Source organism: Dipodomys spectabilis, unplaced genomic scaffold (genome assembly GCF_019054845.1).
Source record: "Dipodomys spectabilis isolate Male_0828 unplaced genomic scaffold, ASM1905484v1 ptg000096l, whole genome shotgun sequence".
NCBI classification, from domain to species: domain Eukaryota; kingdom Metazoa; phylum Chordata; class Mammalia; order Rodentia; family Heteromyidae; genus Dipodomys; species Dipodomys spectabilis.
In genome coordinates, this window is record NW_024870773.1 from 13084168 (window position 1) to 13107391 (window position 23224).

Sequence of the window (23224 nt, forward strand, 5' to 3'; positions counted from 1 at the left end):
CTTAGGATTCTGCCTACCACAATCAAGTAGACATTAATTTGCTACATTTTAAAGTGCTGACTAAAATTCATAAAGCCTAAAAGTAATAGATGTCTCTAATTGATTTACTTGTTAGGATGCAGTGAGTAAGTGCTTACTACATAATACCCAGAATTCCTATGCAGACCACCAACATCTATCTGCTGGGTTACTTTTCAATCAATTCAACTGAGAAATTTTTCTACCAACATATCTGGCTTTGGTAAATATGTCATTTTTTATTTTATTTATTTCATTTGCCATTAACTGGATATTTATATTTTGTTACATTTGAGGAACATAAACCCATATATAATTGACCTGCAAATAGGCTACATGCCAATAAGGATGAAAATCTCACCAAAAAGAAAGCAAGTCATTCAGAGAAAAAGAAAGCAAGGAATATATAATCATTTCTACATTTTAATAGATAAATTCGAGAATGTATTGTTTTTCTTAGTTCATATTAGTAGAACAATATTAGTTTTTAAGGTAATTTGACAGCTGGAGTACTAAGTTTACATGTTGAAATCTCACTGATATTTTATCAGTTAATTTAAGTATCTAAGTTATAAACGGTAATCCCTTCATCGATTTATAACTCAATTGGAAGGAAAAGAAATGGAGAACAAGCAGAAATTGTATCACTCACTACACAACCGATGTTGAATTACTGGAAATCTCATCTTTACTTCAAATACACAAGCAACACAAAAACACACACATATATACATCAAAGACCTTGATATCATTAGATTGAAAATGATAAGAATTTCTGGGAGAAACGAGCTCACTAAAAAGAAACTATTTGAAAAAGCACAAATTATTCCATACTGAGTACATCTGCCCTTAAAATATCAGCCACTTCCATATCTCCATCTCACTCTGCTGCCTGGTCAGACAAAGGCAAAAACATATCCCCATCCATGAATATATTAAATATACTTAAACTAAATTTTCTTTTTAATATTTTCTTTTTACTTCTGAAATAATTTAATGCCATATATTAAAATTGGACAAGTGGAGGAATGCACTGTAATGCCATTTCATTATCCATCTTACTTATGCACTTATTCTAAAAATAAGTTTCAGTCCTACAGTAATCCCTTTTCCAAAAGAATCTCTGCATTCTTCAGGGTCAGATACCTTTAATCTACTGCAATCAAAAAACAATTAAATGGAAAATTCAGAAAATAATTTATAAGGCTTAAATACCATTTTCACATATTATAATCGTCCTACTTATTGATATTGTTTTAATATTTAATTAACACTAGTTGATAGATACAGGAAAAAGCACAGTTGCAAGCATCTACTGGATGTCATGCAAAGCATTCCCCTTAGATAAGAGGACATTTGCATAATCAAATCTCTTCCTTTACCTGAAAGTTCAATTGAGTTGATGAACAATAGCCTAATAAAGCTAATTCTTCTACACAGAATCAAAATGTACTTCTCTGATATTCGCTACAAATGTGAACAACAGTGTACACTGTTCACATCTGTATCAAACCTAAATGAAGACTCTCTTGATGCTTGATTACATGTAATTTTACTAATATTAGTTAATTGTTTTCTTAAATTTACTCTAATTTGTCTGTATGCTCCTAGTAGGAGAATTATATCATTATTCTTGAATCTCTAATACTGTACTGTGTCAGGTATAATCTCCAATTAGTGCTTAGTGAAAAGGCTAGAAGTTGGCAAACTGGCTCTCTGTCAAGTCCTAGCCATTTCCAGATTTTTACATGTTCTGTGAGACCAGAAAGGTTATTAAATGTTGAAATGGCAAAAACATGAATAAGTAAAAAAGAAATCCAAAAGAAGGATAGTATTTTACAACATGCGGCATTCATATTAGTTAATTATAAATTATTTTATCAATACAAAAGTTTTATTAGGACAGAATAATGATAAATATTTGTATATTATTTATGGCTAGTCTCACAACCCAATAGCAGACTAGAATAATTGGGACATAGGCTGGCCTAAGAAATTTTTAAAAGTACAATTTGGACCTTTAAACAAAAAGTACGCAAGTAATTGGAATACATTAATGACTCCATTAGAATTTCTCAAGTTAAAAACAATATAGATACCGTCAAACAATATCTTCAAGACACACACAGACACAGACATACACACACACAGAGCACACATGTATAAGTGTGCACGCAATCCATTTCACATTGTGAATTTTTAAATATGTATAAGGTCATGAGAAGGCTGTCATATGGGCTTTTTGCTAAACATATATAACCACAGGCATAAAGTTTATGCCTCTATCACTAGATTGAAATTTCACTAGAGAAAATTGTGTTTTCCTTCACTTTTATACTTGCAGGTTTGAGAACAGGATGTGAATGGAACAAAGCAGCTGGTCACTGAAGAGTTTTTAAAATTGCAGAAAGAGGAATAAATGAACACTCAGTATTCACTAATTTCAAAATAAACATATATTCAGATTATAAAGGCTGTGAAACACAATCTAGAGAATAGCAATGTGAGATTCTCTTCTGAATTTTTAGTCTTTTTCAGATTCTTCCAAGTAAAATATTCCAACTCACTGTTATGCAGCCTGACATCTGTTAAGGAATGACAATGAGGCTCTTGCCCTTGAAACAGAGCAGCATAGAGCCTATTAGGGGAAGTTGATGTTCATTCAGATGGAAAACTGGGTGATAAATATAAAGATTACATTGAAAAACAAGAAAGGTCTAAAAACTCAGGCTTCAGAAGGATTTAAAGTTAAATAACAGTTGTATTTTTTTTTTTTTTTTTTTTTTTTTGCCAGTGCTACTTGAACTCTGGGCCTGGGCACTGTCTGTCTATAAATTTTGTGCTCAAGGTACTAACACTTGAGCCACAGCTCCACTTTCATCTTTTTGTGGTTAACTCTAGATAAAAGTATCACAAATTTTACTGTCCTGGCTGGCTTCTAACCACAATCCTCATATCTCAGCCTTCTGAGTACCTAGGATTACTAGGTACTAGGATTACTAGCTTCCAGCATGTACCTATTTTTTAAAAGAATAGTAACTCACAGAGATCAAAATAAATTACACATATTCCTTCAATGTTTGAACTGAGGTTAAGACAACTTTATAGAAGGTGCATAGGTCTAAAATTAGTCTTATAGAAAAGCCAATGCCTGCGAGCTAGGAAGAGGTACCTAGAACAACCAGGTGTGACTACAAGCAAAGAAAGCCATGATAGACATGTCCTATACTCTATAAAGAAATTCTAGTCAAGACTGGCTAAAACTAAAACCTGTAAGTATAGGGATTACTTCTGGCAGCTAAGGCTTAAAGAGTTAAATTGATATTTGGGTGCTGCCCATACAAAAAAAAACTCATAAAGTTCATGATTTGAATCTATGCAAATTAATTTAAACAAATCATCACTACTCTGAAAAAAATATTCTAGAACGCAGAACACTGAGTCTTTCTAATATCAGTAGTCATACACATGACTACTGATAGTCATGTTTTACATTACATGTAATGTAAAACTATTAACAAATGAAGACTTGAGACAATGAGATTACACCATGGAAAAAGCTATTCAAGAGAAGGTAACTCTGAGAGGGTATAGTCAAGAATATTAAAATGATTATAGTAATGAACAATGAGATAAAGAAAATGTGCTCATAAGGCATGGAAAGATAAGAAAAATTATTTGAAATAACTTATTTTAAATATTAGAATTGAGGAATGTAATATTTGATTTTTAAAGGAAAAATCACTGGAAATCTTTCTTAGCAAAATAAAAAGAATTATTGAACTTGAACACAATTCAATTAAAATTTTCCCATCTGAAACAGAAAAGAGGATCAAAATACACGATGAGGTTTTATCCATTTTAGGTTCACAGACTAATAAAGTGATGGTTGATACACGTGAAGAAAAGGTGACAAATAACAGAATACGAAAATAATTGCCTAAGTAAAGGCAGGATACTTTCCAAAACTGACAGAAAGATTCAAGAAACTTAGTTAACTCAAATAAGATAAAAATCGAGCCCAAGCAGGGCAAAATTCAAAAATTCTGTTGTTGAACATCAAATCTTGAAAGCATCAAACAACTAAGAACTGTTATGCAAAAGCAAGCTGAGTGATTTGAAACTGGGAATATTTACTTGCACAATACTTCTCACAATAATGTCCAGTTACAAGTACAGCCTCAGTGTCCTTCAATACATGAATGAATAAAGAAAATTAGGTATATATCCACAGTGGTATATCAGCCATTAAAGAAAAAAAAGCATATTGTTTGCAGGAAAATGGATGGAGTTAGAGATCATCATGTTAAGGGGTAATAAGAGAGTCAAATGGATTCTCTTTCTTGTGAAAGTTGAGTATGGAAAGGATGTTTGGAGTCTATTAGAGGTGTGGAAGAAAGTAAGAAATGTGAATAGAGAGGTAAATATAATCAATGTACATCATAGTATGTATGGAAATGTTACAATGAAATCTCTTATTTGTACAAGGGACATAATTAACTAAATAACTTGATGCTATAAAATAAAAATACATTATGGGATTAATAAAATAAATTCAGAGCATTTACCTGATATGTCACCTTTGTGATCAGAAAATGGAGGTGAAAGACCAGTCTCCCCATTTCTTTTTGCCCAATTAAGTGGCAGGTTTTGATCTTGTTTCATGCTGCAGAGTCCATCCTCAAAGTCACATCTTTCATAATTTGAACCTATAGAGAGGAAAAGAAAATAGTTTTCAGAATCTTACTTGGCTTCTTAAGAAACAAGACAATAGGAGAAAAAGATAAGCTGGCAAAAAATGACAGGTATAGGTTAATAGAAGATTATTTTTCACAAATGCAAGTCTACTTATGCAAAACTTTTTTTGAGTATGGTCTTATCATAGAGCTTTTTTTTGTGACTGGCATTCTCACACATACAAACCTATGTGGTCCAAAAGAAAGAATGTCACATGAAGTTAGCTGATTCAGGATCTAACTCTGATTTGGGGCTTTTGTTAAGTGAGTGTCTTGACTAAACCATTTACCAACAACTAACCTTTTCCCTCCATGGTAGATTAGAATAGTACTACCCAGTCTTGCCTGACAAAAATGACTGCTATTATAATCCAATGACATAATGTATATAAAAATAATTTACAACTCATGTCTCATGAAATATAAGAAATTATTATTAGCTGGGCAACAGTGGCTCACACCTGTAATCTTAGCTACTCAAGAGACTGAGATCTGAGGATCAAGGTTCAAAGCCAGTCCAGGAAGGAAAGCCCAAGAGACTCTAATCTCCAATTAACTACCAAAAGAACCAGAAAGTAGAGCTGTACCTCAAGTGGCAGAGCACTAGACTTAAGCAAAAGTAACTTGGCCCTGATTTTAAGCCCCAGGATCAACACAACATATTATTATTAAGTTTACATTGTCAACTCAATTTTGAATCACATCAGAATTTCAGGTCTGAGATGATCAATTCACAGAGAGCCCTCTGACTGACATTCAATCATCCATGAAATATAACTCTTGAATAACTACACACTTCTCTGTGAAACCTTATCATTGACTTGATAAGCCTGATGTTCTGTTTCACACCAAATGTTGACCCAAGAAGCTTGGAAAGGATTTGAATGGTTGGTTGTTCCTAATACTTAACCATGTGCAATTCCCCCCATTATCTGACATCTGTAAATGTCACATCCTAAAAATAGATGCTCTGAATTGCAGGTAGCTCCTTCCTGGGATGTAGACCTTAACAAAAATGGACAGTATTCTTTCAACAGCTGCTTATTTTCCTGGCAGGTTGCTTAGCAATAGTGGACATTAAATAGGCTGGCTAATAGTGCTTGGCCACTCAGTCACATAAGATAGTTTTCACTTATCCATCTTTCCAAATAAAAATATTTTAGAGGTAATCATGTATCTGTCACATTTTGTTGATATTATCCAAAGCTAACTTAGAAACTTTTTCTATTGAGCTGTACTCATTACCTTGTTCATGTAACTGTAACCCCTCTGTACATTATTCGTACAATAAAAAATGTATATAAAAAGAGAAACTTGACTTTTCAATAAGCTCAACTAAATCTGCTTCATTGTTAATAAAGTAGGCATTTGCTACTTAGACAATGTCTTATATATATTCGGTAACTTGCACAAAATAGGCCACTTACTGAGTGCCCTGTCTGTTATATTCTACAACTGTAGCTCTGAGGGCTCCAACACCCAATTGTAATTAATTGTCCCATTTTTATAAAAGGTACAGAATTAAAGACCTATCAAAGACTCTATCCACTCTAATGAAATAGTATTTACAGAGTTGACATTATTTTATCTAAGAGCAAGGAAATTTTTATTAGTTTACGAATCATGAAAAGGTTAAGATTATAATTTCCTTAAGGACCAGAGAGAGAGAGAAGAGAGAATCATGCAGTACAGTACAAAATTACAGTCAGTGATGGAGACAGACTATACATGCAACTATAACTATACTATAGTCTAGTTGTATAGCAGATTATACTGAGTTTATGTTCTCTCTATAATGTCACAATGATGAAATCTCTTAGAGTGAATTGTGGTCAATGCATGACTGTGCTGGTTTTGTTTCCATCTGATTGGTTATGCTGCTTACATGAATATGCACCCTTCCTCTTGTTTTTAGTTCTTAGCAACTTTTCCAATGATGTATAATTATGAAGTATTCTACTTTACCACCACATGTCACCAATTATGTATATAAATACATGCACATTTTTCATAGAAAGAAAAATAATATTTGAATACTAAGTAATTACCTTGCCACACAATTGCTTAGGTAATGTCTGTTTGCAATGTTCTTTGTTCTTTTAAATACACAAAGTAACCAAGGTAATTTCTGGAAGCATTAAAACTAGAAAAATAGACAAAGTATTTTTTTCTCCTAAATAGTATCAACAGTTTCTTTTTGGTACAAAATGAATCTAATCAACACAAAATTTCAACTAATTTTGTTTTAAAAAGCAATCATGAACTGTTGTACTATTCAAAAACATATCAGGTTTTCTTTTTTTAATTAATAAGGTTTTTTTGTATAAATACCATACAGAGGGATTACAATTACATGCGCAAGGTAATGAGTACATTTCTTATCAAGCATTGTTGCCTCCTCCTTTGTTTCCCCTTCCCATCCCTGTCCTCCCTCCAACCCCCCCACCCCCCACCCCCACTGCCAAAGTTGTAAAGTTCGTTTTTCGACATAACGTCTTGTACATCTCATTGTTGCAATGGGTCCACCTGTATCCCTATTTAAACAATTTGTTTTTTTCCCTTCCCCTCCACAAATTAGACCAACATCAAATACAGTGAAAGCAGGGGTTATACCGTGGGGGGGGGGGGGGGGGGGGAACTACAAAGCAACAACGAAATCATCTTATAAATGTGGCAGAAACAATCGCATGAAAGGAAAAACATTTGAGTCCTTATCTTGGGGCTCATTTCCCTAACATCAGTGGTGTCCCCTTCCTCCCTAGAGCTCGGTGGAAGAGGACGGGTCTTCGGTCAAGGGTATACGAGTAGCTGCGCTCCCCTGCTAGAACCTCCAAACAAGCTCTCGAGGCCCATATCAGAAGTTTTTCTAAGCATTGATTTTCTCCCATTACAGAACCATAAATTTTTAAACCTCTGAGTAAATTTCCTCAAACTTTAGCTGGCTTGCTATTTAGTTTCCTATGGCACACACCCTCATTCAAATCTGAAACTCTCTGCTACAATCTGTCCACCATATAGAAGACAGTTAGTACAGTCACCTTTATATTGTGTAGACTTCAGCAATATAACGAGCAATGAGGTGTACAAGAAACTTATGCAAAAAAATTCCAGTGCTTTTTCATCTGTGAAACTCATTGTTTCACTTCCAATTTTATGATCCTAAAGGTCAGCTCTACTGTGTAGTTAAAGAGGGAGTTTGGCTTGACATTGTGCTTTGAAATGAACTTGGAAGGCTTGCACAGTGTCAAATTTTTTCATTAAAGAATTGCTTGAGAAGTCTCCTGGATTCAACCTTTTGTACCATATCAAAATAAAAAAATATTAAATTATATCCAAGAAACTGCCTAATACACACTTTTGAGGAATCCACATGAAATAAACATTTAATTGTGGCAACAGTGAAGAACTCAGCATGAACTCAGGAAACTATAGCATGGACAAATCATCAAAACAAAGAGGTTTCAAAAGACAGAGCACAGCATAATAACTAAAAAAATCTAGAAAGCAAAAAAGCAAGGTAGAAAACACTAAAAGCAATACCACCATTTTTTCTCAAATTTTCCTGGGCCAAAATTCAAATGTACATTTTTCATTCAAATCCTAAAACTTTCATGAGGCACAGTTGTAGTCTTTTTGTAACAAAAGGTATAATACTTCTTATTTTAGTAAGGTATACATCACATGAAACTTCTCATTTTAACCATTTTAAGTGTATAGTTCTCTGATAATCCATTCACAATGTAGACCCATTACTACTATTGATCAAGAATGTTTCATGTTAAAATACTGTAATTTTATATCCAGGAAACAGTACCGCCTCATTCCTCTCTTCCTTACAAACCTGTCAATCACCATTCTATTTACTCTGATTACTTTACAGAGCTCATGTAAGTGGAATTATGCAGTATTTGTTCTTTTAATACTTTTAAAACTTAGTATAATATCTTCAAGGCTGATCATAAACCCTGTTCTTTCTATTGACAATAAATAAAAAAGGTACATATAAAATTACATTTTACTCATCCATTCATCTGTCATTAGACACACAGTTAGCCAAGGACTATTGTGAATAATGCTTCCATAAGCATGGGTAAACAACTTTCTATTCAACTTCTTCCTTTCATTTTCTTTGGTACATGTATACAATGAATTGCTGCATCATATGGTAATTCTGTTATTGATTTTCTTGAAGTGACTACAAGATTTTAAGGTCCCAGCAGTAAGTGTTTCAATTTCTCCACATTTCCACCAAAACATGTTTATTTTTAGGACGTTTTTGTTATTATTGCATGCAGACAGTTGAGAAGTGAAATCCGACTGTGGTTTCTTTTTTGTTCGTTTGTTTTTGGTATTATCCTGATGATTAATGGTGTTGATATCTTTTCATAAGCTTATTGGACATTTGACCATCTCTGAAGCAAAACCTACTAAAGTCTTTCATCTATTTTTATTCAGGATATTTTACTGGTAACTTGGAGTTCATTTTATATTTCAGAGATCAGTCTCTTAATAGATATATAATTTTACAGTTTTTCCCATTTTTTTTTACCTTATTGATAGTAATAGTGTACTTAGGTAAAAACGTTTTCGTTTTGGTAAGATCCAATTTATTTATTTTCTATTCATTGCATGTAATGTTGGTGTCATGTTAAATGAATACAAGTCAAATATTATGAAACTTTTCCCTGGCTTTCTTCTAAGAGTTCAATAATTTTATTTCTCAACTATAGCTATCTATTCATTTTGAATTAATTTTTTGTACATGGTAAGAGTTAAGGGTTGAAATTCATTCTGTTTGTTTGTTTTCTTGAGACAAAGTGTTTCTGGTATGTGAACCAAGCTAGCCTTGAACTCAGGATCTTCCTGACTTAGCTTCCCAAGTGCTAGAATTACACACATATGCCACCACACCCAGGTCTCACTCTGTTACTTTAACAGGTGGTTATAAATTTTCAAACGACCATTTACTGAAGTCTGCCACTTTTTTACTGAACAGTTACAGAACTCTTCTCAAAAATGAGTTGTCTATATATGTAACTGTTTATTTGTGGGCTTTCTGTTCTATTCCATTGGTTTATATGCCTGCTTTATACTTGCATCATACTTTTAATTGTCATATCTTTATAAAAGATTTGTAGTCAGAAAACATGAAACCTCTTTGTTCTTTTCCTGGATTGTTTTGCCTATTTGAGATTCCTTAAGATTCTCATATGAATTTTAAGATAATTTTAGTATTTTGGAAAAAATTAAAGATTTTCATAGATATTTCTTTAAATCTGTAGACTGAATTAAAATATTGAGATGGTCACAGTATTAGATACTCCAGTCAACAAACATAAAATGTATTTCCATTCTTTTTTTTTCTCTTTAAGATGCTCTCATCAATAACTGGTTTTCTTTTCAATGTATATATCTTCTATCTCAGTTTTGACTTATTTATTCTTTTTGGTGTTACTCTAAATGAAATTTTTTCCATACAGGTTTCAGATTGTTCATTGTTAGTATACAAAAAGGAAAGAGCCTTAGTGATGTCGATTTTGTATACTATATAACTTTGCCAAGTTTTGTAGTTCAGATAGGATTTTCAAATATCATCTTTAAAGTTTGCTATAATTAAAAGCATTCTGTGAACAGAAGTACTTTTGCTTCTTCCTTTCTGACTTAAATGACTTCATTTCTTATTCCTGCCCCATTGTACCAGTTAGGACTTATGGGCCATGCTACATATAAACGATTAATATGGGCATCCTTTTAAAATCCTGACCTTTCACGAACAGCTTTGAGACTTTTGCTATTCAGTGTGATATTAGCTGTGTTGTCCATATATTATCTTTATTTTGCTGAAGTCATTTCCTTCTGTCCCAACTTCATTGAGTGCTTTAACCTATTTCTGAAAAAAAAATCTATGTATTACATAGTCATAAAATCTTACATGCAACTTAAATTCATTTTATGGTTTTGGAGTATTACTGCCTTTTAATAGATAACATGTAAAAATATTTTTATACATGATGATTTCCTTTATTCTGATTAATATCAAAATTAATGACCAGTTCTTGAAAAAAGATGAAATGAATCCAAAATATTGCAATTAAACCAAAATATATTTTAATAGTTCTCAAATGTACAATTTTAAGAAATGATTATTAGCCTTGGTGAGTTAAAGTACTAATTGGTTTTTAATCAGAGAACTGTTTATATGTCACATTGAATTAATTTTAATATTTTCAATGATTAAGAAATGGGAAATCATAACTCAAAAAGGTATGTTACATGATATGGAATTAACACTTCCATAACTCATACCAGAATAGTGTAAAATTACTTTAATTGCATTCTTATCAGATAGTTGCTTTTATGCTCAAGTACTGAGATCTTTGGCAAGAATAGTATCATTGATGGGAATCTATTTTTATAAGTAAAAGATTACCAGGCCATGTTTCAATTTTTATGTGATCTTAGGATCAGTAACCTTCAAAGGACATCTCCAGTCCCTAGGTATCGGTTGATGTCTCCAGAAATATTGACAAGGTATAACATTCATGGCAATTTGCAGCAGTGTTCACTCAAGTATCAGAGATGCTGCACAGCCCTTACACAGAATTATCCCATCCAAAGTAGTTTGGCCAGAAGATCCAGAGGCTTTACACTAGTTTCTTTTAAATAAATCCAAGGCCTGGGATAGCAAGATGTATCTCTTTCATGGAAAAAATATTCCATTAAGTAAACTAATTTCTGAACAAATGAACTCCTATTTTTTTTCCTAAATAGGCATTCAATTTTTCTCAAAAATAAGTAAAATTCTTCTGGCAAACTCAACAAAATATTTTAAAACTCACCCGACTGGAAAGTCAGGTTGTTTCTGGGTAGCAGAGAACATTGTGTTCTATTCATATTTTTATGAAAACTGATTTATAAGCTGCAATTCAGCCTTTTATTAATTTGGCAATTTTCACAAAAGTATACAAGCTTTCTCTCAAGATTCCACTGAGCCTAGAGTACCAGCATGCACATGTAGAAAAGGTATTTATTGACAAACATCCTTGTTTACAAACAGAAAAAGTTAAGGAAGTTGAGAAATGTGTAAGACTTCTGTGCATATTCAGACACTGGCTACAGAAGGCATTTGCTTTGGAAAGGAACTTTTTACTAATTGATAATACTACCAAACATCTGACATTTTCAGAAAGCCCACTGACTGAATATACATTCCATAGGACATCACCTTAGCTTGTACACTTGACCCACACAATGCTATGACTTTGTGGGAAGGATGAATAGTTTTATCCAATTCCATGTGAAAAGAAGTAACACAGTTGATGGTTTTCCCAATCACTCATCCAGTCAGTAATCCAACAACAGCAATTCACTCTATCTAGTGTAAAGTAACAGTCTTCTAGAAAGAGATTCAATAAAGGTCTTACCATAATAAGAGTGATGCTTTGCTTTATTATGACAATTTAAAAATATTAGGGAAACTACAGCTTGGGAAGATGGTATCATTTCAAAGGCTTAACTTACCTTTTTTTTTTTTAAAAAAAAAAGTATGTTTAAAAAGAAATGTACTCATTACCTTACTTATGTTACTGTAACCCCTCTGTACAACACCTTTACAATAAAAAAAAGATTTGTTGAATGGTAGCCCCATTGTACAACTACTCAAAGATAATATTTTTTATTGAAGATTTGTGTGAAAGAGTTCAAAGTTTTATTTTTTATTGAAGATTTGTGTGAAAGAGTTCAAAGTTTTATTTTTTTATTGAAGATCAAAGATAATATTTTTTTTAATTATTTTGTTTAAAATACACCCCACCAAGTTACACAGCCCAATCAAGTTTGTCCTCCATTACTTATAAGCATCTTTTGTTGGAATTTTGATAAAGAAAGCTGCAGGATAGAAAAAAATAAAATTCCAAGAATATTTTCATCTCTCCTTGGGAGAAAGGTTCACTGAAGGAGCAATCTTCAGAATGATCTGAGCATCTATCTTCAGATGATTGTTTTCATGTTCCCCAATATAAGAAGCACTCCAGTTTTGTACATCACACTCAGAGATGAAAGGCAATCGTGTTACAAGTGGTCCCTCTCGTCTTTGACATTTCCACTGATCACAATGAACAAACATACTCCGCAACTCTGAAACAATTGTAGATACCAAACTATATTTAAGATAATGACTTATATTGCACAACTGTGTATAATCAGCATCCAAATCATTCAACAATTGCCAAGAAGGAAAAGACTCAAGTAGTGCTATTTGATATGAAAGTTATTTTATGAAACCTGTTTTCAAAATAACAAAAGTGACCTAATAGACACACATAGTTATGTTCCATCTAAAAACCATGCACCAAGTTGAAGTTCTCTTTCAGGCTCATCTTTTAAAATAAGATTGAGATTCATTTTAATAAGAAAATAAAGTTGGAAGAAGAATAAACGTCAGCATAGAAAAATAAAAACTCGGGCTGGGAAGGTAGCAAGCATGAGGCCCTGGGTTCGATTCCTCAGCACCACATAAGCAAAAAGAAAAAAGCCAGAAGTGGCACTGTGGCTCAAGTGGTAGAGCACTAGCCTTGAGCTGAAGAGCTGAGGGACAGCGCCCAGGTCCAGGGTTCAGGCCCCACGATCGGACCCCCCCCAAAAAGAAAGAAAGAATAAAAACTCTTTAAGCACTCTAATTTCCATTTATAATCCTTGCTGTCTCAAAGATATTCAGACCCTACATCAGTAAAAAAAAAATCCACAAGGAGTTTGTTAATTCATTTCCTTTGCATATAAGAGGTACATTCTTTATTACATTAAAAACTTTTTTAATTTTGTGAATCCATTATTCTCCCTTGCACACACCTATAAGTATTATCTTCTACTTCCTCTGATTTTGCCTCCAACAGTCATTCTTGGGCATATTTCAAAGCACTTCTATCATAAACATATGTATTTGTATGGCCTCAAGTTTTACTGTATTTTTGTCTTTATAAAATCTTACACTTTACCTTTCTATATTCTATTCCATTTTCAGGGTTACTTCCTCTTCCATTTCACCTCTACAGAGTCATTGGAGTTAGTATAATTCATGAAATTCTGTGAGTGAACAGGTATAAATAAATAAAATTGAAAATACGTGTATTTTGTTGAGAGGAAATGTAGTTTGTAAGATATCCTAACACTTGTGATGGATCATTTTATTTAGAATATCTATTATGTTTCAGAATATCCTTTGAAGTTGTTCATGGGGGGGGGGGGAGATCAGATTTCTTGGCATTGTTCCAAGTCCATATGTTACTTTTACTTTGTACTCAGTGTGGGCAGGAAGCCTAGTTTACATTCTGTGTCACCATGAAAAAGCTAGATATCTAAGGTTACTGACCCTCAGGTCCTAGAACTCCCTTCACATAGATACCGTGAGCACAATGACTTAGGAGCTTCAGGACTTTGCTCCTCTGTGATATGACAGTGGTGTGATTTTGAATATCTGCCTCTAAAGTTCAAGGTATCCAGAGACAGTAATGTGAATGGTAATGGTGATTCTGTCCATTGCAATAGATATGAAAGATACTGTGATTAAGCTGTTGTATAAAATTATAGAATAGTTCATAGGAGACAAATTTGAAGTGCTTTCCATAAATATTTTTATTTATTATTATAGAGCTTACAAATATAGAACCTACTAATTTTTGGTCATTAAAAAATTAGAACCTAGCTATCAGGACTTGTTGAACATTCTGTTTAGAATGGGAGAAATGGGGATTTCTCAAGACCTGCCAAGAAATGAGGATGTAAATTTCAACTTGCAGAATTAAGGAATGGATTCTCTATAATCTCACTGTTTGTGGCCCTTAATGCCACAGACACACAGACAGAATTCCTATGCTATGACAGAGCCATTTTGGTGAAACTCATATTTATACCACACTTTCTAGAACAACTTGCATCTGAAGAGAAAGCACATATACACACTACACATAGATCTTTACTTCCTCATCAAATAACCTTCCAGGCCAATCTTCTGGTCTTTATGGTCCTTTCTCCTTCTTGCTATTCTTTTCCTCTTCTTCCAACACATCTGACAACACACAGGTTTATATGCTGACATGCCAGAGTAAACTCAGAGATCGCTCCAAATTCTTCCTGTACACCCTAAGAGCCTGCCTTGATATTCTCAGAGCCTTCCAGAGTAAGATCACCTTGGTGATAAGTCTTGAAATCTTTCTCTCTCTCTCTCTCTCTCTCTCTCTCTCTCTCTCTCTCTCTCTCTCTCTCTCTATCTCTCTCTCTCTCTCTTTCTCTCTCTCTCTTTCTTTCTATTTTCCCCGCTGGTCCTGGAGTTTGAACTCAGGACCTAGGCACTGTCCTTGAGCCTTTCCGTGCTCAAGGCTAGTGCTCTACCACTGGAGCCACAGAGCCACTTCTGGCTTTTTGTTTGTTTGTTTGTTTATGTGGTACTGAGGAAGCAAAACCAGGCTTCATGCATGCTAGGCAAACACTCTACCATTAAGGCACATTCTCAGCACTCTTTCTTTTTTCTTTCTTTCTTTTCTTTCTCTCTCTTTCTTTCTCTCCCTCTCTCTTCTTTCTTTCTTTTTTCTTTCTTTCTCTCTCTCTCCCTTCCTTCCTTCCTTCCTTTCTCTTTCTTTCTTTCTTTCTTTTTTAAATTTTTGTTTTTATTTTTTGTGAACATACTGCACAGAGGGGTTACAATTACATGGGCAAGATAATGAGTACATTTCTTATTCTTTCTTTCTTTCTTTCTTCTTTTTCTTTTCACTGGTCCTGGAGTTTGAACTCAGGACCTAGGCACTGTCCTTGAGCCTCTCTGTGCTCAAGGCTAGTGCTCTACCACTGGAGCCACAGAGCCACTTCTGGCTTTTTGTTTGTTTGTTTGTTTATGCGGTACTGAGGAAGCAAAACCAGGCTTCATGCATGCTAGGCAAACACTCTACCATTAAACCACATTCTCAGCATTCTTTCTTTTTCCTTTCTTTCTTTTCTTTCCTTCTTTTTCTCTTTCTTTCTCTCCCTCTCTCTTTCTTTTTTCTTTCTTTCTTTCTCTCTCTCTCTTTCTCTCTCTCCCTTCCTTTCTTTCTTTTTTTCTTTTTTTTTGTGCCAGCACTAGGGCTTGACAGAACCTCAAGCTCTCACTTGGCTTTTTCATTCACAGTTGGTATTCACTTGAGACACATCTCCATTTCTAGTCTTTAGCTGGTTAACTGGAGATAAGAGTCTCTTCAATTTTGTTTCCTGTGTTGGCTTCAAATCGCTAGGATTTCAGACATGGGCTACCAATGCCTGGCTTAAATCACGATTACTATTTTTTGTCATCTCCTACTGTAAGGCTTGCCCTACTCATTGCATCTAGAAATATTGAACTAGTATTACTAAAATATAAGAAAGAATTTATTCGATCACAGCTAGAAGTCAGTTCTTGAATATTTAAAGGACGATCTAGGTGGCACAGAGCGTAGACCATAGCCACAGGACTCCAGACAGAGGAAGCACGGTGAAAGATCAAGAGCACTCAACCCCTAGAAGACTAGACAGCAGAAGGCACCTGTGAAGAAGACAAGGATATGGAGGCAATTTCAGTTAGAGAAGGGAGGAAGAAGGAAGTACATCAAAATGAGCTGTGTTAGACTGACCAGAGAGCAACCTGTAGACCAGATAACAACACACTTTTCTGGTGCCAGGGAATGCCAGGAAAAGGTGATCTTAAGTCAGTCACTGAGCTGTTATGCACAAAGAAACACCAGCACAAAGAACACTTGAGTGGCTGGTAATACTGTGAGTTAGTCCACCAGACACAGAGCAGACAATTCACCAAGAGGCTGTGCATACTGGTAGGCACCCAAGTATGCATGCCACACATGCACCCATACACGAGGGACAGAGCCCTGGAACTCTGCTCTAAAAGCAAGTACAAAGCCTAGACTTCCTGATACCCAAACAATATCAAAGGCAAATGCCAGGCCTAGACCATGGACAGGACTAGACAATGACAATATTGATTGTCATTCACAAATTTACTATATTTCACAAATACTTTACTTGTTGACATCGACTGTTTTTATGAATGCAATGCTGACATGCTATTTTACTAGCAATTTCTCAATTTCCACACTCTGATTAAAAAATAACTTTTACAAACAAAACAACAAACAAAACTTCTTGTCATTAAAACCTGTTTCCATTAAAAATTTGCAAGGAGAAATGAATTTTGTTATGTGGCCTACTGGCCTAATATTACTACTTCTCAAAGCATTAACTAATGAAAAAATGCATATTAGACAATTTTTAAAATATTACTTATTCCTCAAAAAAATAAGAGATTAGTATAAATTAGTATAAATATTCATATATATACATATATAGAGACATATAGATAGAATACTGAAACGTCCTATTAGGAAGTATAGGATTAGTATGAATCTCTATTTCTATATATTTTCTGGTTTTCTTCAGATAGGCCCTAAGTATTAATTATTAAATTTCCTTCATCTATAATACTGTCATGATAACTGCTAAATGTACTCATGCCCCAAACTCATGTTGAATTCCCACTTACTAATCTAGTAGTATTTGGAGATGAAGCCTCTGAGAGATAATTTTTTATCAAGTAGGAGCCCTTGTGATGGAATTAGTGTCCTTAAAAGAAGAAAGAGAGCAGAGATAAATCATCTCGGTGCCATGTGAGAACTTGGCAGCTATCTGGTCTTCAGCTATCTGAAAACCAGGAAGGAGCTCTCATTAGCTAGCAAATCCACTGGCACCCCAAGGTTGTCATTCCCAGACTCTAGAACTATAAGAAATAAATATCTGTTCTTTAAAACCACAGCCCTTGAATTGTTTACAGAACCTTGAGCTGACCAAGTGAGCTATGTGGTCAGTAATATTTTTAAATATTCTGCCAATTGTTTCATTAAACATTTTACATTCACTGCAATACGAAGATAAAGCCTGCATACAAACTCATACGTTTTATTCTATTGCTCTATTAACTTCAAGTACTTTCAATGAATCAATTATTTTAAATAGTTGACTTTTTATGCCATGTATTAAAGAAACACTGTTTGCACTAGAATATCATCTAGTTTAACATGATCACCTTTAAGATTTTAAAACTGTACCTATAAGATAATTCCACATTCAACATGAAATTTATATTTACCTAAAATAAATATATTTTGGAACTTGTCCCTCAATTTTAAAATGTAAAAGAGATTAAGTATAGCTCAAAACTTTGTTTCCCATTAAAGCATAAAGATAGATTGCTATTTCACATAAATACTAAATTGATAGAAATACTCTTATACTAAATTGATAGAAATACTCTTAGGCAAACTGTGATGGGGAGATCAATATCAAAATGATGTAATGGGCTTTTCTCTTTTGAATCACAGTAAATTTAGCTATAAAAATGAGTGTATGAGGCTGCAATTTTTAACAATAACTTTGATATGCAAAAATAAATCTAAGGATGCTTTCTGGAATTTTAAGTAACTTGACAACATTTCAGTGATAGAAACCTATTACAGGTGATATATCAACACACTGTTGAAAGCATGCTTCATGATCTTCTGATTGATTTGTACCTAATCAGTTGCACTAAAAATACTGCAGCATTTGTTAACAAAAAAAATAAAGAAACCTCTTTGTACATCAAATGGTTGAGCATTTTTTGTTTGTCTGGTTTTACTGTGTGTCCTTTATTCAAACCATTACATACCACTGGATTCCCTCGGGCATAGGGTTTCTAAAGTGGGAAAACACAGTGGGAGGCACACACACACACCCACACACAAACATATGATTCTGGGATCCTCCCCAGAAGGAACACCCCTGTCTTACTAGATGGGAAGCATCAGGGAAATCACAAAATAGAAAACAAAAATGGAAATGGGAGTAACTATGAACTGTACATATCAAGTCAAGGGAGTCTTTGTTCCAGCCAACAGAAGTATGACATTTAAGAGCCTAGCCAACAGTGGTGGTCTGCAGGAATGTAGCCCATTGGTCAGCTGGTTCACCTTGCTCCCTCCCTACCTTACTCTGCTCTACTGGCCAGAGAAGCCAATGATGACAGCAAGTATTACAAGAGGGGAGAATCTAACCTTGTTCTATCCCAAACACCAGCCAGGAATTCCACCAAACCTGCTTAAGAGAGCAAAGAACTGAGGTTACCCCAATCCTGGAGGCAAGTCCAACTCAATACGTAATTGTGGAGCACAGCATCTGACTTTGCCTATTCCAAGTACATAGTGACCCTAGAGGCCTCATGCAGCCTCACAGCCCAATGCAGGGTTCTGCCCAGCTAGATTCCAAACAACAGTAGGAAGACAACCTGAAACCTGTCTGCCACCAGCTCTGCCTGACACACAGCCAGTGGTCTTATTGAACCCCACAGCATAGCCAGCACTTCCATTCAGACTTAGGGTACAGAGACCAGTCCAGCCCAACTAGAAAACCCAGCACAGAAGCCAGAATTTGAATCTTCGGCTAAACACCTGTACAGGTCAGAAGTGACTTTCAGTAAGGATGGCATTAAATTCTGTCAACACTAAATTCAAACAGTTGTTATATGTATAACTTATTCACTTATTTACTATATACTATCATATAATGGGGTGTTTATCATATAGTGCGCATATATAGTACTTATAATCCTGTATAAATAGAATTTATTCCTTCCTACCTCTGATTTCTTTGCAAAAACATATCAAGTTAAAAATAATGAATTCAGGTATATTTCAAAAGAAGCCTATCTGGTAAAACAACAATGGATAAATGGATTAAGAACTTGTGGTATATAGATACACAAGGGAATTTTACTCATCCATCAAAAAGAATGAGATTATATCATTTGCATGGATCTGAAAAAATATGTTAAGTAAAGTAGGTCAGACCCAGAGGGACAAACAATGAGAATGTAGAAGTTTAATTTATAAATACATATGTGAAGATATATAGGGTCACATGCACATGTACACAGACATTAACTGAAATATGATATATACAGGGTAGAGTTCAAATGGTGTAACTCTTTTGAACAACTACCTTACAGTCTAACAAATGAATACTGAGAAGCAGTACTTGAGGTGTCGTACTTCAGGTCAAGGGAAGGGTATTAGACAAATGTAGAGGGAAATTGGAGTGAAATGCAGTCATAATACTCAACACAATCGTATTAAACTAGGAAAATTTAGAGCATGGGTAGTTTGGGAGTGATGGGCTAAATGATGAAAGGAGTGATATTGATCAAGATGCATTGTACTCATAAGCTGACATATTGGATTGAAATCCCTCCATACAACTATGTAAACAAAATATAATTTAAAGAACCATAATAGTTTACCTACCAAGTACAAGATTAATCCTATTAATACCCTCATAAATACACTCATAAAAATTATTAATTGCATCAGCTTACCTGGGAAATTCAACTTCATGCTAATTTTATGAAAATCTTATATACTAATCTATTTCTTTAAAGGAAGTCTAGATTGATTTATTTTTCAAAGTGTGGCTACTTTTCCACCATTGTAAAGTTAGATTTTTAAGAAAATCTAATCAAAAGTTTAACATCCCAGTTCTCATGGGTGAAATCGCTTGTCCATCATTCTTTCACAACATTTTCCCCCTAGTGCGGTGTACGAAAGACACTCACACTTTAAAGTGAATCTCAGTTTTAACTACAGCTTTTGGCCTACATTTTAAATAGAATGCCAAAGTGGAAACTTTTCAGGAAATGAAAATGAAAAGCAAAAAAGCCAAAAGGTGACCTCCCAGTATGACATTTAAAATGAAATGTGTTTATTCGACAGATCTGTGCCTTCACTTTCCTCTGAGGCAGAGAATTATTAGAATTTTTCATGCAGCAGAGACCTTTCCCACTCAGTGGCTTTCTCCTTCTTCATATTAACCTTTTCTCTGAAGCAAGACCATGCGTGTTATCACAGCAAGAGTGCTAAAGGAAGCTTCATAGAGATTAATAATGGAGGGGACTTGGCACTTCTTGTCAAACTGAGTGGTCCCTTGTTGCTGTTCCCCGGGGAGCAGTGAGGTCTTTCCCAGGCAGACCAGAGCAGGGTGCAGCACACCCATATTTAGCCTCTCTGGGAAAAGTAGACAACTACAAATGAATCCCTGCCCTCGGTTGTGATTTGTATTTAATAGTTTCTAAAGATGAATAGCATGGTAGAATCCTTAACTTTAAGATATAAATCACTGCCCTGTTTCATTTTACAGAGAAGAAATTTTATAGCAACCTTTGTTCTTGTTTTCATATAGGAATGTCTGAATATAGAAGAAAGAACAGAGACAATAAAAACATCAAATATGTAGAAACTTGCTTCAGGAGAAAAGAGAAAATTCCATAAACATTAGTATTGTATATGAATAAAATGTGGAAAATATAGGTTTGAATAAAGTGAAATACAGTAATAGAGTGAGTTTCCCAGTAATTAATTGAATCAATAGTTATGTGAATAAACAATGTATTCATAATAATACCTTCAAAATGTCATGTACATGGCTATATATATATATATATATATATATATATATATATATAAACAGGGCCCTAGTTTCAATCTCCAATACCACAAACACATACACACAAAAATGTATGCACATATACAGATACCACACACACATATATACTAACACATATACAAAATGTTATTGGGTATAAGAATAACATCAGTCACTGCTGAATTGTAGTATATTCATACTGCAACCAAAACTACAAAAACATCCTTGTCATCCATCTATGACCTCATAATCTATATTTCCTGATCCTAGTGCTATTTCAGTAAGCAATGGTGTTTTTCCATTCATGAGAGTATTTTTTTCTCACTCTATGATCTTTACTAATAAAACAGAGGTTCAAGATCACTCAATTAGTAAGCAGTTCTCCGAGGCCTCCAAATATAGGTCCTGAAACCCAAAGTTTCTTTCCATTGTGCCAAAATCACAAACACAATATAGCATTGTATTTTACACACCACCAATACCAACTCATTTGACAGTATCCTATAACTGAAAAAAAAAATCTACACAACCAGGATAAAATTCATTTCAAATATTTCCACATTAAATTCAAACTTTAGCTTGTAATTTTAACCAAAGCATTTATCAGCTGCGTTACTGAGTTTCTTTCTCATTTTCACTAAAAATAGGACATTAAAGCTACATTTATGCTTATCACTCCTTTATAATCAGTAAGCTTCCTTAAAATGCAATCCATTTAGTTAAGATCTTAGTGTTTTGATATTGAAGTAATCTAATGAATAGAATCATCATTATTAAACAATATATGCACTATAAGTTAACAGTGAATGCATACACAATAATGTCCATGCAAGTGCCAGAAATCTAGGTGTCTGTCCTGGGCAGCTCGGAAGTCCCTGGTGTGAAGATGTACAGGTAACTGAAACTGGCAAATGGAGGACACTTACATTGCTGTTCATCACTGTTGTCCCCACACTGATCCATGAAGTCACACACATTGTCAGGAGGCAAAGAAATCCCATTGCCACATTGAAAAGCTTCTGTTCCTCGCAGACACAATGGAAAAATAAAGACATAAGCAATCCAAAGGAAGCAAAAACCTTCCTTCATTGGAAATGCCAACATTCTTGCTAGCCAGAAGGGCATTACTTAGTACTGAAAATTATATCTGGTGAGTTCATGATTGCAAACATCTCTTTTCTCTCTTCTATTTCCTAGATTTGCTTCTTGCAAATGGGCATTCCAAGTAACGACCTCAAACTCAGCAAATGACTCCTCCTACAGCCAATTCACTCTGTCAGAGGAGTGCCTTTAGAAAATATTTAACTTGAGTAATTGCACTGTTTCTGTAGCTGCACATGGATGTTTATTGCCTGGTGTATACTAGGTTTTAACAGTTTAAGCCTTTATGATTGTGCTATCTCCTTAAAGAAAAATTTAGAAAACAAAGGGCAGGCACATAAGTAGATGGAACTATAATAAAGTTATAGATTACATAGAAATGTTGCTCCTTAACTGTGCTAACTTAATACCATTCATGTATTTTAGAACCTTGAAGTTAGGTCAAATTAGTGGGCTCAAAATTAAATGAAATATTTGTCTTTTCCTATTTCCCTTTTACAGAACTGGATAAAGCCCAAGGCTTTCTTTACACATGATAGGTAAATGTTCTACTCTTCGAGTTATATACTCTCAGCACTGGATTTTGAGGCAGGATTTTGCTCTGCAATATTCGGCTGGCTTTGAAATAGCAATGTAGCTCATACTGACTTCAAACATAGGATTTTCATTTCTCAGCCTCCAGCATACTAGTATTTTCCACATATCCCAATACATTTTTATCTGGTTCCATTGGATTCAAAATGTCACATTTCTTTGTTATAATTCCTTAAACTAAAAATCATAGTTTCTTACAAATTGAAAAGTCAATGGAGATAATTTTAAAGTCACATAACTTCGACCCAAGA

General features: G+C 34.3%; 1 protein-coding gene across 1 annotated transcript in view; it reads right to left on the bottom strand.

Annotated features, from left to right (window-relative positions):
* Positions 1-22403, bottom strand: part of Malrd1 (MAM and LDL receptor class A domain containing 1) — a 462193-nt gene extending 439790 nt beyond the window's left edge. Inside the window, exons 1-2 of the mRNA XM_042686149.1 lie at positions 22205-22403; positions 4587-4727 (exon numbers count right to left, since the gene is read on the bottom strand). Coding sequence (XP_042542083.1) covers positions 4587-4727; positions 22205-22403 — 340 coding nt within the window. The remainder of the gene's footprint in view (positions 1-4586; positions 4728-22204) is intronic.
* Between the last annotated feature and the right edge of the window lie 821 nt (positions 22404-23224).